This window comes from Crotalus tigris, unplaced genomic scaffold, assembly GCF_016545835.1.
Source record: "Crotalus tigris isolate CLP2741 ecotype Arizona unplaced genomic scaffold, ASM1654583v1 scf7180000017623.1712378, whole genome shotgun sequence".
In the NCBI taxonomy this organism is placed as follows: domain Eukaryota; kingdom Metazoa; phylum Chordata; class Lepidosauria; order Squamata; family Viperidae; genus Crotalus; species Crotalus tigris.
Window position 1 is genome coordinate 1,248,308 of NW_024096518.1, and position 18,580 is coordinate 1,266,887.

The 18,580-nt window shown below is 39.9% G+C and overlaps 1 protein-coding gene across 1 annotated transcript in view; it reads left to right on the plus strand.

Annotated features, from left to right (window-relative positions):
• Positions 1 to 7,103, plus strand: part of CHMP5 (charged multivesicular body protein 5) — a 73,651-nt gene extending 66,548 nt beyond the window's left edge. Inside the window, exons 6-8 of the mRNA XM_039332180.1 lie at positions 2,344 to 2,452; positions 3,314 to 3,426; positions 6,215 to 7,103. Coding sequence (XP_039188114.1) covers positions 2,344 to 2,452; positions 3,314 to 3,426; positions 6,215 to 6,265 — 273 coding nt within the window. The 3' untranslated portion in view covers positions 6,266 to 7,103. The remainder of the gene's footprint in view (positions 1 to 2,343; positions 2,453 to 3,313; positions 3,427 to 6,214) is intronic.
• Positions 7,104 to 18,580: the final 11,477 nt, after the last annotated feature.

An 18,580-nucleotide genomic window follows, 5' to 3' on the forward strand; every position in this document is an offset into this window, starting at 1 on the left:
TAATAGGGAGGCGATTAAATGAATACAATCGGGCTAGTTCTTCCTAAAAAACTATAATTAAATAATCTTTCTTATTTCAAACAATACATATAATAATAGGGGGAGAACTGTTTGAGGATTCAAAAATACTGACATGGAAGGTTATTTGGCAAATGAAAAAAGCCAGAGTAAGGTTGAAAGAAACTCGGGTTTTGATTTATTAGAGGGGATTTTATATTACTGATTAGAGGGTTGAATATGGTGGAAAATAGATAATTTTTAGAAAATAAAGTAACATTATAATTGACTAGATAAGATGTGTAATAAGATTAATAGACTTTTGCTTTAATATGGTGAAAATAGATAACTTTTAGAAAATAGAATAAGATTATATGTAAATAAATAAGGTGTATTTAGAATACTAGATTTTATTATAAAAAGGGAAACATGTAGAACTTGAGATGAGGGAAACTCTGGTCACCTAAAGTTTGGAAATTATAATACTAAATATTAAGTTGAATATTGAGAGGAAATTAAAGCCGGAAAAAAAGCAATAACAGGACATTGATTGTATATAAGAATTGAATGCAAACACAATTAAGATATGTATAAGCTAAATGTAACAAAGATGGTTTTACTTAATTGATAACAATAAGAACTATATTAGCTCAATATGAGATAGTAGATATTAAGGGAAAAAGAGACGAAATATCTGATGTTGTAACTTGGAATTTGTGCTAAAGATTTATGTATGTTATTGAATTATTGATTACCCAGTCACCACGTTGCTTTTTAAATGTTTAATTTAAAATTAGAAAACTAATACAATATTATTTAAAAAAGAACAAATGCACATAAAGCCTAATTGAGAAGACAGCAATAGACACCAAATGCCACTTCTGCAAAGAAGCTGAAGAAACAGTGGGTCATTTGATTACCTGCTGCAAGAAGTTCACATAGACTGACTACAAACAACTGCATGACAAAGTAGCAACAATGATATATTGGAAGATCTGCAAGAAATATTGTTTGCTTGGAAACAAGAACTGGTGGGACCATGAAATAAATGTATAGAAAATGAAGAAGCTAAAGTACTCAGAGACTTTAGAATTCAACAGAAAGCACCTGCCACATAAAACTCCATACTTAACAATTGTTGATAAGAAAGACAAAAAAGTCTGTATAGTGAATTTGATAGTACTTGGAGATAGCAGAAGAGAAGAGAAACAACTGGAGAAAATAACAAAATAGGAAGACCCACAAATAGAAATAAATTGACTGTGGCAAACAAAAGTAAAGTTGGTACCAATAGTAATAGGCACTTTGAGTGCAATCCCAAAACAACTGGAGCACCACTTGAACACTATCAGCATTGACAAATTCACCATCAGTCATTTGCAAAAAAACAGCTTTACTTGCAACAGCTTACATCCTGCAAAGATATCTGTAACATCATCAAACATCCACATCTGCCTATCCAGTCTTTGGGAAGGACTTGATAGGTGGACAAAAATGCCATATTCAGTCTAAATAACTGGCTGACTGCGACAAACCATAATAATAATAACAAATTCATTAATTTATTAGTTATTATTGATAAATTCATTAGCGTTGACAAATTCATCGTCAATCAATTGCAAAAGGCAGCTTTGCTCTGAACAGCTTACATCCTATGATGATACCTCTAATACCATAAAACATCAACATTTGTCTATCCCAGGTACTTAAAAAGGACTCGATAAATAGATAAAAATGCCAAATCCAATTCAAACATCTATGCAACAAATAAATAGTGAGAGAGAGAGAGAGAGAGAGTAAAATACAATTGGTTATATAAGTTAATCTGTCTTTATTTATTCGATTTATATTTCACCTTATATTAGTACTTCAAGGTGATATACATAGCACTCCCTCCTCTAGTTTTTCCACAACAACCCTCTCAAGTAGGTTGAGATGAGAGTGAATAACTTTTATGAGTTGCCAGTTTCAGTTAAACAACTTTTCCAGTATGCAATATTTTTAAAGCATGAAAAGAATGAGAACAGCTGGATCCAGACTTAAAGTATTAAATCAGTGGAACATGAAATCATAGTTTACTTTCTCTGATTTCAAGAAATCTAGTCTATAGTTTGGTTCTCATATTCAGTAAACAATGGTTAAACAAGTCATGGTGTAGTATAGCTCAAATCCAACAGAAGTATATCTTATGTCAGTACAAATATGAAATATTCACCAATTACATGAATTAAAAGACAATGCAGAAAGGCTTTGTTAATTTCAGACAAATAAGTTATTTCTGTCATTGTGAAAGACAGAACACCACAGTCCTCCCTTACTGTGATGGATGTATATTTTATAATCCAGGACCTGCAAGATCAGTTGGAAGATATGATGGAAGATGCTGGTGAAATTCAGGAAACATTAGGTCGTAGTTATGGAACTCCAGAGATAGATGAAGATGACTTGGAGGCAGGTGAGTTACCATTAAACATTGGTATAGTTATATAGCTAGAGCTTGGTGAGTTCAGTACAGATAATTTAATTTCTATTTATACATTATTGTCTTGATTATAAGCAAATGGCAGAAAGTATAAATATAATTTTATATGGGAGTCAGTAATGCAGCAAATATAAAATTTTTTGCATTCTCTTCAGTTTCAATTTATTATAGCTATTTGCCAACTAGCAAATGAAAAAAAACAAAGAAAAGACCAAAAAAAGTATTACTGTATTTTGCATTCAGCCTTCTGTTTCACTGTGGATCTCCTGCTGCATCTTGAAGTTAGATAACCAAACTACAGAATATTGTTTCATTTAAATGCTTGTCTGCAAAAAGGAAGTATTTTTTGTAAAAGCCATATATAAATATAAACAAATATATAAACGGGGGCGACATGATAGCAGTATTCCAGTATTTGAGGGGCTGCCACAAAGAAGAGGGCATCAAACTATTCTCTAAAGCACCAGAGAGCAAGACAAGAAACAATGGTTGGAAACTGACCAAAGAGAGAAGCAAACTGGAATTAAGTGAGGACAATTAACCAGTGGAACAGCTTGCCTTCAGAAATTGTGGACGCTCCATCACTGGGGATTTTTAAGAAGAGGCTAGACAGTTGCTTGTCTGAAATGGTATAGGTTCTTCTGCTTGAGCAGGGGACTGTACTAAAAGACCTCCAAGGTCCCTTCCAGCTCTGTTCTATTTTAAATACAGTATATTAGCTTTCCAGAAATGCTAGGGTTTTTAATTGCTGTACTGTTTGAATTTAAATCAACCTCACTCATCTTTAAATTTCACTCATTTATTAGACATTTTCTGTCCTCAACGTAATTTTAGAACTAGAAGCACTGGGTGATGAACTTCTAGCTGATGAAGACAACTCCTATCTTGATGAAGCTGCAACTGTTCCATCAATTCCAGAGGGAATGCCAACTGAAGTGAAAAATAAAGTGAGTTACTCTTCACTCTCTCACCTCCACTATCACATAGCACATAGTAGTCAGTCGAATTTAAAGAGCAATATTCACCAAAACATACTGGGTTTTTTTAAAATTGCCCATCCTTTAAGCAACAAACAATAGGCATATTGGAAGTATTTATTTTTATTTTCATTTCATTATTGATCTTTTATTGCTGTGATAATTTGAGAATTTATGCATAGTAGATTAAGGGGTTACAAACACTTCAATAGGGCTTGTTTTCTTAAATTCATATCAAATATAACAATTGATATAACAATAGTTTGTTGACTAAGGCAAAGTGATGAAGTTCACATAATTCTAATATATAAATCATTTAAAATATAACAAATAAATTCATGTATGACATAGTATAAAGTACTACATGCAATACATTATCTATTTTTTAATTTTTAGATTTGTAAAGCTGTCCAATTCAAACAATTCTGGGTGATGTACTGTGCAAAAAATGAATAACAAAACAGAATCCACTAGGTACACTAAATACATATAACATATAAAACAGTGAGTAAGCAACATAATAGAACAGTTAATATCTGCGGGAAAACCCAGGTCTTCATGGTTGCCTAAAGGTAAGAAGTGTTGGGGCCTGCCAAAAGTTGTTCTAGAGAATGGTGCAACCACAGAAAAAGCATGCTGCATTGGCCCTATAAGATGGCAAGAAAAAGAAGAAACCCAAAGCATTCTTCCTTGTGGGAGTATATGAGATGAGCAATTGTTTTTGGAAGAAATTATACAGTCCTATGTCATGTTAAAATGGGGCAATTGACACCGGCCACATTTCCACACCCATTTTTCCATGGACCCTTCACTGCAGCCGACCCACCATTGGCATTTATGCTTGGTGGGCCCTCTGCTAGCAGTCTTCCCCTGCAATTGTCCACCAGAACTCCTGCCCCACCCCGTTGTTTCAGGCAATTCAGTGAGGGACCACATCACAGCCCCTCCAGCAGCAGCAGTGGCAGCAGCTCAGCAACGGTTGCTCCCTTTGTGGTCAGGCTACATTTGTAGCCACATCCCAGCTCCAGCCTTGCCAACGTTCACTGGCCCACATCCCACTTGGGAGGGCCTGAAAAGGAAAAACGAGACCCTGCCATAATTAGAACCTTGGCCTTTGGGCAGGCAGGCAGATGTGTGGCCAGTCTCCTTGGTGACATGGATATTGCGGTGGTCAGGCAAGTGATGTTTGAGTGGCCCCCCCTTGCCCCCTCTGCATGCACCCTGATTGCATTGCTTCAGAAGAAGATCTGGTGCAGCTGCAAGACCTGCAGGCTGTACTCCAGCTCGGGGGCCATCCACCTCAAGGGACATTGGTGGCGGGGATGAGTGAGGCTCAAGCGATGCCTGCTCCGCTTCCCTGTGATGTCCCCAGGGCTGTGGCAGCACTTGTTTGACTTGGGCTTCTCGCCACTGAGCTACCTGCTGCACTGGCCATGCGTGGGACAAGAGGAGGCTGACCCTTTGTGCCCAGTGCCCCTAGTCTGGCCGATGCCCCCCTGCCACAAACACCCCTCAAGGTATGTAGCCCCTGCTATAATAAAACAAAAAGATGCTCGACCAGCTGCACCAGGAGATTGACCAGCTGAAGCAGCACAATCAGGGGGGGGGAGTCCATGTGGGGCCACTTGAGCTTTGCTCGTCTGATTGCTGCGGCATCTGCCTGCCTGTCCACTGTGGCCACGTGCAGGTGGAGAAGAGGGGCCGCCTGCACAAACTCACAAGTGCATCCATAGAGTGCATAAGCAGCCAAAGCATAAAATTTTTATACTATTTAAACACACAAACGCACACACACACACACACACACACACAATTATATAATAATGTAATCTTGCATTCACACAACTTCAGCAGCATTAAGCAACAGTTCTGTATGAAATTCTTCTGTGAGAAAGATGAGCAGTTTCTAAATTTGAAAATAAAACGTAACTTTACAAATAAATGTGCACACACACACACACATTCCTTGTATGTTTGTCAGTAAAAACAAAGCTTACATTGTACATACAGTGCACTGCGCCAAGTACATGAAACTTTAATTTTTTCCACAGCAATTTTTTAAAACAAGTAACTTACCAGGCAGGCTGATAGCCCTGCAGTTGTCAGCATAGGCGTATCTGCTTTGTTCAACTGCCCCATCACCTTATTTGTGATGCTATATTGGTTAGGCTGGAAGCATTTTGTAATTTGTGACTGGGTACTTTTTTCAGTCACAGCCCCATTACAGTTCTTAATGATCAGGTTTGGTCTTATTTGGGGTCAGAATATGAGTTGCTCTACCTTCATAACAGAATTCTCCAAACACATGTATTTCACTTCAGCTTAAAACACATTTGATAATCGTGAGGATTGAAATATTTTAAGCATCCCTACAATATTTGCAGGAATAATTCCCAGGTCATGAATTGGTTACTTCCTTTTTCATATGAAAGTCAGCTGAACTTTTTTTTTTTTTTTGGTTATCCTCATATAGGATTTGGGCTTATAACATATCTATTTGTATTGTTAATTTACTAAACATCTTGTTCAATTAACCATAAAACAATCATATTACAGTTAAATATTTAATGTTTATAAGATCTTTTGATGAGTGATTAGTGCTTGACATATGTGGACATAATACTCCACTGTTTGCTAGAGCAGATTATTCTTAATCTAAGTAAGATTATTGCAATATTAATCTCTATTTAAAATGAATTTTCATAATTTGGGGACAAAGCAACAGTTAATCATAAATTATGTATCTTCATTCTCACAGGATGGGGTACTGGTGGATGAATTTGGACTCCCACAGATTCCTGCAACATAATTATGAAGTTCCAAAGGAATGTTGTTTTTTATATTATACATTTCTGAGCAAAAACAATTGAGGGGGTTGAGTCTATACTTTTGCAATATCACGTAATAACACTATGTTATGAAATAAAGAATGAATGATAGTTTTTAGGAAATATTACAGCATTAAAGATTTTTTATTAATGCCCAAGAAATTAACATTACTTTTCTTTCTGATATATTCAGAGTTCTAAAATTTGGTTTTGTTGTGTAAAAGTAGTACATAAAATACAGCTTTTTTGTTATAGATTATTGTGCTTTTGCAGTGACTTCTAATATGTTTCTGAATCTATTTCTTTGCAAATTCCTTGATGAAGTAGGTAAGATTATTGGATTTATTCACATCATTGTTTTTATACTAGATCCTTATCCTGATTGCCTTGCAAGTTCCTTTCAGTATTTTGTCCTAACGATTCTTCAAACAGAAATCTACTGCTGACCTAAAAGAGGTGGTGTTGTTACCAACTATCAGCCGGGGTCCAATATTCTAAATTTAGCCAAGGTGGGACTGCAGTTTGAGTAACTATAATGTTATTTGTCTTCATCCATTCCTGCCTAGTTTTAGACCAGAATTTGGCATGTAGATAGACAAAATCATTCAGATGGAAATATTATACTGTGAGACACATAAGGCACTGCTATTCATTCATGGGGTGGTGAGTTGGATTTGCAATCTGATTGATCCATTTTCTTTGTGTTACAAGTATGTAATAGTAGGACTTTTTATTTGACATCTTGGGAATTATTGTGCATTTAGTAATATTTCAACTTGCTAGTCTGGTCATTGAATGCAATAAAAATACTGATTCTGATTTCTTTTTGCCTTTTTGCCTTAATATCAATATAAAGTCACTGGAAAGATTATTTGCACCTTTAAAATTACTGCCCAATATTCTGATGACACTCAGTTGTAAATCTCTTTTTTTGGAGCTTGAGATTTGATATTTCCAGGTTATTAGCTTTAGGGGTGAATGTGGAAGACCTGAATTTGGAAGAATAAATTGAAACCAGTCAAGATGTTACTGATCTGAGGGTTTAGATTGTGTTAGGTGGACATGTTCTGGGTATATGAATGGATATCTACATGACATTGATGGGAAAATGACATGTGTCAAGTACTGACAGAGTTAAGTTCACCCCTACCTAAAGGAGATGGACCTGACTTCAGTGACTTATTTGCAGGCAATACTAAGGCTGATTGCAATATGATCTTTAGCCAACAGTTCTTACTTAAAGCTTGCAGTCTTTCAGATTGGAAATTTTCAGCTGCCTCAGAATGTGGCAACTTAGATGTTGTATATGGCTCCTTTGAGATCCCACATTATCCCAGGCTGATACAATTGCACAGCTTGCTGCTTGCCTTTTGAACCAAATTAAGCAAGTTTGCAACAGTCAGCATGATTATGGGTCCTGCCACAGAAGTGTTTAGCATTAACAACTATTTATGCTTTCTCTAATAAATTATCAGTAGTATAGTATGATCCACTGGAATTGAGAAAAACTTTTTCCATACTTCAGACTCAAAACTTTTTTTTAACTCTTTGAATGTTACAAGCTATTGTCCAAAGCATCTGAAGGCAGGACAAGAAGCAACGGATGGAAACTAACCAAGGAGAGAAGCAACCTAGAACTAAGGAGAAATTTTCTGACAGTTAGAACAATTAATCAGTGGAACAACCTGCCTCCAGAAGCTGTGAATGCTCCAACACTGGAAGTTTTTAAGAGGAGATTGGACAGCCATTTGTCTGAAATGGTATAGGCTTTCCTGCCTGAGCATTGGGTTGGATTAAATGACCTCCAAAGTACTACTACTACTACTACTACTACTACTACTACTACTACTACTACTACTACTACTTATTATTATTATTATTATTATTATCATTCATCGCTCAGTCAGCCATATGTTCAGACTGGATTTGGCATTTTGTCTACCTATCGAGTCCTTACCCAGGACCTGGGATAGGCAGATGTGGATGTTTGATGGTATTACAGGTATCGTCGCAGGATGGAAGCAGTTCCTAATAAGGCCGCCTTTTGCAATTGACTAATAGCAAATTTGTCAATGCCAATGGTGTTCAAGTGGTGCTCCAGTTGTTTTGGGATTGCGCCCAAGGAGCCTATGACTATTGGTACTACCCTTGCTTGCTTTTGCCACAGTCTTTCTATTTCTATTTGTAGGTCTTTGTATTTTGTTATCTTCTTTCCCAGCTATTTTTATTATTATCTGCTTTCCCAGCTATTTTTTTCATGTATTGGACATGTAGTGCTTTGTCTTCCCATGCCTCTATTCTGTTCTTCATTTGGTCTTTCTTGTAGGCCAGTTTGGTCTCTCCAGTAGTTAGTAAGCCTTCCTGATATACTAATTTCAGTGCATCTTCATCATTGTTCTTCAGATATTCTTCCAAAGCCATTTTTTCTTCTTCAACCATCTGATGTACTTGTAGCATTCCACGCCCACCTATTTGCCTTGGTAGATAAAGTCTATCAATGTCACTGCGTGGATGAAGGGCATGATTCATTGTCATTATTTTTCTGGTCTGCCTATCCATTGCTTTTAGTTCTGCTTGAGTCCAGTCCACTATTCCAGCTGTGTACCTAATGACTGGGATTGCCCAGGTGTTGATTGCCTTTATGGTATTTCCTCCATTGAGTTTGGACTTTAAGATCTTCTTCACTCTCTTGATGTATTCACCTCTAATCTTTTTCTTGACTTCAGTGTGCTTGATGTTGTCAGCTTGAAGGATACCCAAGTATTTGTAGTACTCTTCCTCATCCAGACTCTTAATGTTATTTTCGTGGGGCATCTTGATTCCTTCAGTTTTCACTATTTTTCCTTGTTTGATAGTAAGTGTGGCACATTTGTCCAAGCCAAACTCCATTACAATATCTTGGCTATATATACGGACAGTGTTGAGCAGCGATTCTATTTCAGATGATGTTTTTCCATACAGCTTCAGATCATCCATGTAAAGGAGGTGGGATAGTCTGGCAGATGTTTTTGATGTTTGATAGCCATGTCCTGAGTTATTCAGTATTGTTGACAGAGGAAACAGTGCAATAACAAATAGTAATGGTGATAATGAATCTCCTTGAAATATTCCTCTCTTGATATTAACCTCTCCCAGCTTTTCACCATTGATCTGCAACTGTGTCTTCCATTGTGCCATCGATTTTTGCACAAATTTTCTGATGTTTCTACTTACTCCTGTTATTTCTAGGCACTTGATTATCCAATCATGTGGCAGAGAGTCAAATGCCTTTTTGTAGTCAATCCATGCCACATTCAGGTTGGTCTTCCTTCTCTTGCAGTTTTCCAAGATCATTTTGTCTATTAGGAGTTGATCTTTTGTTCCTCTGCTATTGTTGTTGTTGTTGTGTTGTTATTATTATTATTATTATTATTATTATTATTATTATTATTATTATTATTATTATTATTATTGATCATCGCACAGTCAGCCAGATGTTCAGACTGGATTTGGCATTTTGTCTACCTATCGAGTCCTTACCCAGGACCTGGGATAGGCAGATGTGGGTGTTTGATGGTATTACAGGATGGAAGCAGTTCTAGTAAGGCCACCTTTTGGAATTGACTAATAGTGAATTTGTCAATGCCAATGGTGTTCAAGTGGTGCTCCAGTTGTTTTGGGATTGCACCCAAGGTGCCTATTACTATTGGTACTACTCTTGCTTGCTTTTGCCACAATTTTTCTATTTCTATTTGTAGATCTTTGTATTTTGTTATCTTCTCCAGTTTTTTCTCGTCTATTCTGCTGTCTCCAGGCACTGCCACGTCCACTATCCAAACTTTTCTGTCGTTCTTATCGACAATTGTTAAGTCTGGGGTGTTATGTTGCAGGTGCTTGTCTGTTTGAATTCTGAAGTCCCAGAGCAGTTTAATTTTATCATTTTCTATGACTTTCTCTATTTTATGATCCCACCAGTTTTTGCTTACAGGCAAATGATATTTTTTGCAGATCTTCCAATGCACCATTGTTGCTATTTTGTCATGCCACTGCTTGTAGTCAGTCTGTGCAATTTTCTTGCAACAGCTTACCAAGTGGTCCAATGTTTCTTCAGCTTCTTTGCATAGGCGGCACTTACTGTCTGTTGGTGTCTTCTCAATTTTGACTTTGTATGCATTTGTCCTTAAGGCTTGGTCTTGTGCAGCCAGAATTAGTCCCTCAGTCTCTTTCTTCAATTTTCCTGCTCTTAGCCATTGCCAGGTCTTCTTATTATCTGCTTTCCCAGCTATTTTTTTAACATATTGGCCATGTCTTCCCATGCCTCTATTCTGTTCTTCATTTGGTCTTTCTTGTAGGCCAGTTTGGTCTCTCCAGTAGTCAGTAAGCCTTCCTGATATACTAATTTCAGTGCATCTTCATCATTGTTCTTCAGATATTCTTCCAAAGCCATTTTTTCTTCTTCAACCATCTGATGTACTTGTAGCATTCCACGCCCACCTATTTGCCTTGTAGATAAAGTCTGTCAATGTCACTGCGTGGATGAAGGGCATGATTCATTGTCATTATTTTTCTGGTCTGCCTATCCATTGCTTTTAATTCTGCTTGAGTCCAGTCCACTATTCCAGCTGTGTACCTAATGACTGGGATTGCCCAGGTGTTGATTGCCTTTATGGTATTTCCTCCATTGAGTTTGGACTTTAAGATCTTCTTCACTCTCTTGATGTATTCACCTCTAATCTTTTTCTTGACTTCAGTGTGCTTGATGTTGTCAGCTTGAAGGATACCCAAGTATTTGTAGTACTCTTCCTCATCCAGACTCTTAATGTTATTTTCGTGGGGCATCTTGATTCCTTCAGTTTTCATTATTTTTCCTTGTTTGATAGTAAGTGTGGCACATTTGTCCAAGCCAAACTCCATTACAATATCTTGGCTATATATACGGACAGTGTTGAGCAGCGATTCTATTTCAGATGATGTTTTTCCATACAGCTTCAGATCATCCATGTAAAGGAGGTGGGATAGTCTGCAGATGTTTTTGATGTTTGATAGCCATGTCCTGAGTTATTCAGTATTGTTGACAGAGGAAACAGTGCAATAACAAATAGTAATGGTGATAATGAATCTCCTTGAAATATTCCTCTCTTGATATTAACCTCTCTCAGCCTCTCACCATTGATCTGCAACTGTGTCTTTCATTGTGCCATTGATCTTTGCACAAATTTTCTGATGTTTCTACTGACTCCTGTTATTTCTAGGCACTTGATTATCCAGTCATGTGGCAGAGAATCAAATACCTTTTTGTAGTCAATCCATGCCACATTCAGGTTGGTCTTCCTTTTCTTGCAGTTTTCCAAGATCATTTTGTCTATTAGGAGTTGATCTTTTGTTCCTCTGCTATTGGGGCGGTTTCCTTTCTGCTCTGGTGGAAAGAGATTGTTTTCAACTAGATGCTGTTGTACTGCATCAGCTACCACACCAGTTAGTAACTTGAAAGATGTTGGTAAGCAGGTAATTGGCCTATAGTTGCCTGGTGTTGCCCCTTTTGCTGGATTTTTCATTATTAGGTAGGTTTTACCAGTTGTTAGCCACTTTTCAATTTCTCCTCCTTGTAGTATATTGTTGAACTGCTTGGCAATGAGTGGGTGTATAACAGTTAGATGTTTCAACCAAAACCCATGCAGTTCATCTTCACCTGGTGCTGACCAATTTTTGATTTTCTTTGCTCTTTTTTCTACCATTTTTGTTGTTATTACTAGTTCTTTCATTTCAACTTCTGTTTTATTTGCATCCACCTCTTTTAACCAAGCCGCATCCTTGTTGTATTTCTTTGGGTTATCCCATATCTGCTTCCAGAACTGCACTGTTTCTTCCTTGTCAGGTACTGACTGATTCCTTGCAGTTTCTCCATTGATGGATTGGTAGAAACGTTTCTGATTGGATTGAAATTGGAGGTTCTGCCTATAGTTTGCAATTCGAGCTTCATATCTACTGATTTTCCTGGCTATAGCTGTTATTTGTTGCTTTATTATTTCCAGTACTTCCTTGATCTTCCTTGTTTCTAAGTGGTATTTCTTGATTAGGTATTCTTTGGTCTTCTTGTTCTTCAGCTTCTTTACTTTCATCTGTTCTAGCTTGCTTGCATGTGATCTTAACTTGCTGATCTTATTTTCTAATCTAACCTTCCATTTTTCTGGTGCACTGTTTGTTTTTCTTCTTTGTTGATTTTGCATCCCAGGTATTCAGTTATAACTGCAGCTGTGCTGTACATTAGTTGGTTTGTTTCTTGCAGTGAATTGGTGCTTATACTTGATATTGCAGTATTTGCATCTTTTAATGCTTGTGCTAGTTGTTTCTTTGGAACAAGCTTCAATGCAGGCAGCCTTATTCTGTTGTTTTTGTGCTGTTCTAAATGCTCAGTTATTCTTTGTTTCAATTCTTTTATTTATTTAGTTAGAGGATTTTGTTCTTCCTGAGGTAGAGGTATCTGGTTTCCAAATGTGAACAGTTGTATATCTCTGCTGGATTCCTTCATTGCCAACTCCCCCTGGTTTTCCTCTACATTCTGAATTACTTCTGGTAAGGCTTTGATTTCTTTGCCCTGGGTAAACCTTTGCAGTTCGTCCAGTTTTGTTTCTGTGAATACTTTATTTCATATTATAAATCGGCGTTGATCTGCTAGTCTCTGTTCTGTTATTTCTGATTCTGGATGTTGTTCTTTCCAGAACTGGTGCATTCGTTTTAGATATCCTCTTGTTGGACTTGATCTGTAGTAACAGATCATTATTTCTTTGTTTTCAATCACTGTATATCTGCGACGAGTAAACACCTTTTCTTCCAGTAGTTCTGCAGCTGCTGGCCCTGGTTGCTCAGCCAACAGTCCTGAGTCCTGTAACCCATTTTTCACCAGATATCCAGGAACTCCAATATCTAGCGCGGACCTTGTTAACCCGGGCAACATCCGAGCCGGTATGGCATTCTGTAATTTACGTCTCACCATATTTTTTATGGGAGAGACACTCTTTGTCTGACTCTTCTGATGAGACCTGTCCAATATGGTTAAACCTCTGGCATAGCTCTCATCCTCCTCAGAGTACACAAGCCCCACAACCATATCAAAGTAGTGGCTCACTGGGGGATTATTATTATTATTATTATTACTGCTTCAGCTTATTTTGCATTTTTTATCGGTTACGTTTTAATGTGACTTTATGGAGGTATTATTGTAAATTGTATGGAGTCACTAGGGCAGTGGCCAATATTTAAATTTTACAAATAAATAAAACAGTTTACTTGATTTTGGCCTTGTACAATGTGTGAAGTAAGGTATTGTTTAAAGTCTGTCACCACAGACAGATATTGTCTGTTTTTTTCTAATAAAGTGTTTGAGCATCTGAATCTGATGGCCCTCTTCCACCATTTTTTGTACCTAAATATATAATTTTTCAAAAGTGATCAAACTGTGCAAAAATTTCTAAATGAAGATATTCCACAGATTTGTACATGAGCATTGCAATGTTGACATTATTTTCAGTTCTTAATATCCCCTAGCACCATGGTGGCGAACCTATGGCATGTGTGCCACAGGCAGCATGCAGAGCCGTCCCTGTGGGCATGCATGCCATTGCCACAGACAGAAAGACGCAGGGCTGGATTCCTCTCCTCTCCATGCATGCGGAGTCCAGGAACAGCTGCGAGAGCTGGGCAGGGTGAGGGAACCTATACAAGGAGTTTTGGTGGGAGAGTGAATGAGCGGCATTTGGAAGCGACCAGAGGTAGGTTTCAAATCATTTAACAACCAGTTCTCTGCCTTGCCTTCCTTCCATCTTGGTCGGGCTGGGCTGGGCTGCTCGGGGGGGTCAGCTGGGGTGGAGGCAGGAGGGTGGGGGTCATCAGGTCCCAGCAAGGGGAGGGGGAGGGGGTTGGTGTGGGGCAGGAGGGCAGGACGCCTCCATGGAGAAAAGCCATGCCCCTGCCAGCTAAGCCTCTCATCCACACTGTGGTCATGTAGGATTGCATAGAAGGGGCACCGGGCAGGGGCTGGGGCGGCAGCCAGCAGGGGAGAATCAGAGCCGCCATCTCCCGCAGTGCAGTGCCATTGGCATGGGCAAAGATGGCCCCGGGACAGCCAAAACCCTCACCCTGTAGCTCTGACGGGAGCAGCGGGTGCTGCTCCTCCTGCTGCTCTGAGCCCCTTGACCGACCAACCACACAGGGAAGTAGGAGGCAGTGGTGACAATCCCTGCATCGCCAAGCCCAGCTGGCAGAAGATCTGGAAGCGAAGCTCTGCCGCCCATGCTTGCGCTGGTGGAGGCAGTGGGGGGGGGGAAGGTGAGCTATGGCGCACGGCCACCCCTCCCCGCTGCAACCCCACACCGTCCCGCACACAGCTCGGAGGCACACGCAGGATGATGAGCAGCAACGCCAAAGCAACGCCATGTGCTCTCTGCCCTCTGTGTGCGGGTGCTGATGGTGTCAGGCAGCAGATCTGGAAACGAAGCTGTACCACCCATCCTCACACTGGTGGGGGCGGTGGGGGAAGGCGGGATCTGGCATGTGCCCACCCTTTGCTGCTGCTACCCCACATCGTCCTCCGTGTGTCTCTGGACCGTGCATGCGGGATGATGTGGGGTTGCAGCGGGGAGGTGGGGCCATGCACCACAGCTCACCTTCCTCCACTGCTGCCTCCACCAGTGCGATTATGGACGGCATAGCTTTGCTTCCAGATCTGCTGCTGGCTGGGTTTGGCGATGCAGGGATCACCGCTGCCGCCTCCTATTTCCCTGTGCGGTTGGCCAGTCAAGGGGCTCAGAGCAGCAGGAGAAGCAGCAGCAGCCACCCCGTCAGAGCTAATGTGTAGACAGGGCCCACACCAGGTGAGAGCTGCTTTCCGGCCATCCCAGGGCCATCTTCGCCAACGCTGATGGCGCTGCCATGATGCAGGACAGCCAGGAGGCTGTGGCTATTCACAGACACCAACAGCCTCCATGCGCTCGCTGGCCTCTGTGTGTGGAGGCCGATGGTGTCAAGCAGCAGTGCTCCGTCCCCTGCCTCACCTTGCCCCGTGGCAATTGGCACACCTGCCCTGCCTCACCTCACCCTGCAGGACGAGCCTCTGGCCCATCACCACACCCACAAGACCCCCTGGATCTCCCCAATCCTGCCCAGCCCCCACAGGTGTCCCTCCCCACAAGCATTGAGGTGGCCACACCCACTGTGCCCACGCCCACGTAGGCCATAACCACTGCAGCCACACCCACCCAGGTGGCCACACCCACCTGGCACCCGGCGATAAATGGGTTTTGGGTTGCAGTTCAGGCACATAGTCTCTAAAAGGTTCGCTATCACTGCCCTAGCACAATTGGTCTTTTTTCATAGCTATCACACATTGAATTCATATCTTCACTGAGTTATTCATTTTTACTTCAATATCTTCTTGTTATTGTTAGTTATTAATAGCTCAGATCATGTGTCGATATGTATGTAATGTTGAGGGTATTTCCTCAATGTGCATCACTCCACAATTTATTTAAAATTATTGGCTTCTAATTGTTTCTTTCCAGCATGTTCAGCAGTTTGTCTAAACAATTTGTAATAGCAACAATTCATATGCTAGATAGTAAGTCACAATAGAATCTATATATTCATCACAAAACCATGTTTCTAAATAATTAAATTGTTCAAAACCAAAATGCTCTGTGCCCCCAGTACAAAAGGTAAGCTTATTCTCTTTTTATTGCCACTTGTAATGTTCAAATATTCGTGAAAGATATGGTATAAGTTGCTGATTTGACACTTTAGATCTCTAGTACACCCAGCCGTTTAAAAGATGTGGTAATAGCTCTGTGCATATGATACAGTTACCAGAATTCATTGGTTTTCCTACATTCTATAATGTCTTTATCATGATTAGGAGCCTTTTTTCTTTTTTTTATCAAATTTTATTAAAATCAAAATATAAGGTACAGACAAAAATAAAAAGTAATGGAAAATTAGGGGAAGGGAAAAGGGGAAAAGAAAATGTGGAGTGGGAAGGGAAAAAGACAAAAAAAAGCATTGATTTCCAACTCTTTTTGGCACAGTAGATGATAATAACATTACAACCTCAAATTTTTATTTTTATACAATAATATATACTAGCCATTTCTATAACAACAAACCTATCTAATCAACAAAAACAAAGTCAAAAATTCATTTTTTTCCATCACAAACAGTCCTGAAACAATTTACAAATAGAAACAAAATTAAATATATTATCTTCTTTGGATAAAAGGATCGATTTAACAATCTCTACTTTTCCTTACTGTGGGAAATTATATATATATAATTACCCAAAGCCATACCGATGATGAGGCATGACCACAAACCAGAAGCCAGACCACAGCTGCATCATTAGCCACTTTAAACCCCTCCAATCCATACCTGAAGCAAACTGACACCCTCCATGAAGATGAGGCACGACCACGAACGCGAAGCCAAAAAATAGCAAGACAGCCCACCATCTTACACCCCCCTGCAACTCACAGACTAACCTGATCACAACAAAGCCCCCACCCAAACAGAACACTCCCCCAGCCAATCAGAGCACAGCCAACCCCCCAGCCAATTAGAACACAGCCAACCCCCCAGCCAATCAGAGCACAGCCAAGCTCCTAACCAATCAGAACACACCTCCATCCAATCAGAACACAGCCAAGCTCTCATCCAATCAGTTCATACCCCCACTGGCAGTTAAAAGGAGGAAACAGCTACAATTACACATTGCTCCTAGAAGCACGAAGCTGAAAGCACCAGCCTGAAGATGACGAATGAGACTTCGTCGAAACGTCGCCAAGACACTTCCAATTTTACACGGGAGAAAACCCGAACAACCAAAGACCTACATACAAACACCCGCAAAAACCTCAGAAAACATATATATATATATATATATATATATATATATATATAATATATATATATATATATATATATATATTATCTTTGGTTGTTCGGGTTTTCTCCCGCGTAAAATTGGAAGTGTCTTGGCGACGTTTCGACGAAGTCTCATTCGTCATCTTCAGGCTGGTGTTTTCAGCTTCGTGCTTCGAGCAGCAATGTGTGGTCTTAGCTGTTTCTTCCTTTTAACTGCCAGTGGAGGTATGAACTGATTGGGTGGGAGCTTGGCTGTGTTCTGATTGGGTGGAGGTATGTTCTGATTGGTTAGGGGCTTGACTGTGTTCTGATTGGCTGGGGGGTTGGCTGTGCTCTGATTGGCTGGGGGAGTGTTCTGTTTGGGTGGGGGCTTTGTTGTGATCAGGTTAGTCTGAGTTGCAGGGGGGTTTAAGATGGTGGGCTGCCTTGCTATTTTTTGGCTTCGCGTTCATGGTCGTGCCTCATCTTCATGGAGGGTGTCAGTTTGCTTCAGGTATGGATTGGAGTGGTTTAAAGTGGCTAATGATGCAGCTGTGGTCTGGCTTCTGGTTTGTGGTCGTGCCTCATCATCGGTGTGGCTTTGGGTTTGCTTTTTGCGTGGATGTGTGGTGGTGACATCCTGTGTGGATGTCTGGTGAGTGTGGGTCTGGTGTCATTTTTTGTGTTAGGGAGTCATTTGTCAATAAGGGCGGGTTTCCAAATGGCTGGTAGGCAGGACGTATCATCTTGTTTGTTCATACTGTGTGGGTGTTTTTCTATCTCGATGGCTTCTCTGATTATTCTGTTATTAAAATGTTCAGTTTTGGCGATAGTTCTGGAATTTTTAAAGTCAATTTCATGTCCTGTGGCTTTAAGGTGTTGGACCAGGGAAGATGTTGGTTCCTCTTTTTTGACTGAGTTCTTATGTTCTTCAATGCGTGCACTTATTCTTCTGTTGGTTTGTCCGATGTATGTGTTGGGGCAAGCAGTGCATGGGATTTCATATACTCCTTGATTTTCTAACTCAATTTTATCTTTGGGGTTTCTTAGGATGGTGGATATTTTTCTGTTTGTGCAGAATGCTGTTTTGATGTTGTGTTTATGGAGGATCTTACTGATTCTGTCTGTGGTGCCTTTTATGTATGGGAGGAGGGCTTTGCCGTTTTCTTGTTCTCTGTCTTGGATTTTAGTGGGGGTTTCTTTTTGGATTAGGTTTGTATTCTTATTTCTTTGGAATCCATTGGATGTTAGTACATTGGTGAGAGTGTGTAGTTCGGGTTTTAGGTGTTGTTCGTCAGCTAAGCGTTTTGTTCTAGAGATGAGTGTCTTGGCTACGGAGTTGATCTGTGCTGGGTGGTGGTGTGAGAGAGTGTGCAGATAGCGGTTTGTGTGTGTTTTCTTCTGGTAGATGGTGTGTCCTAGGGAGCCAT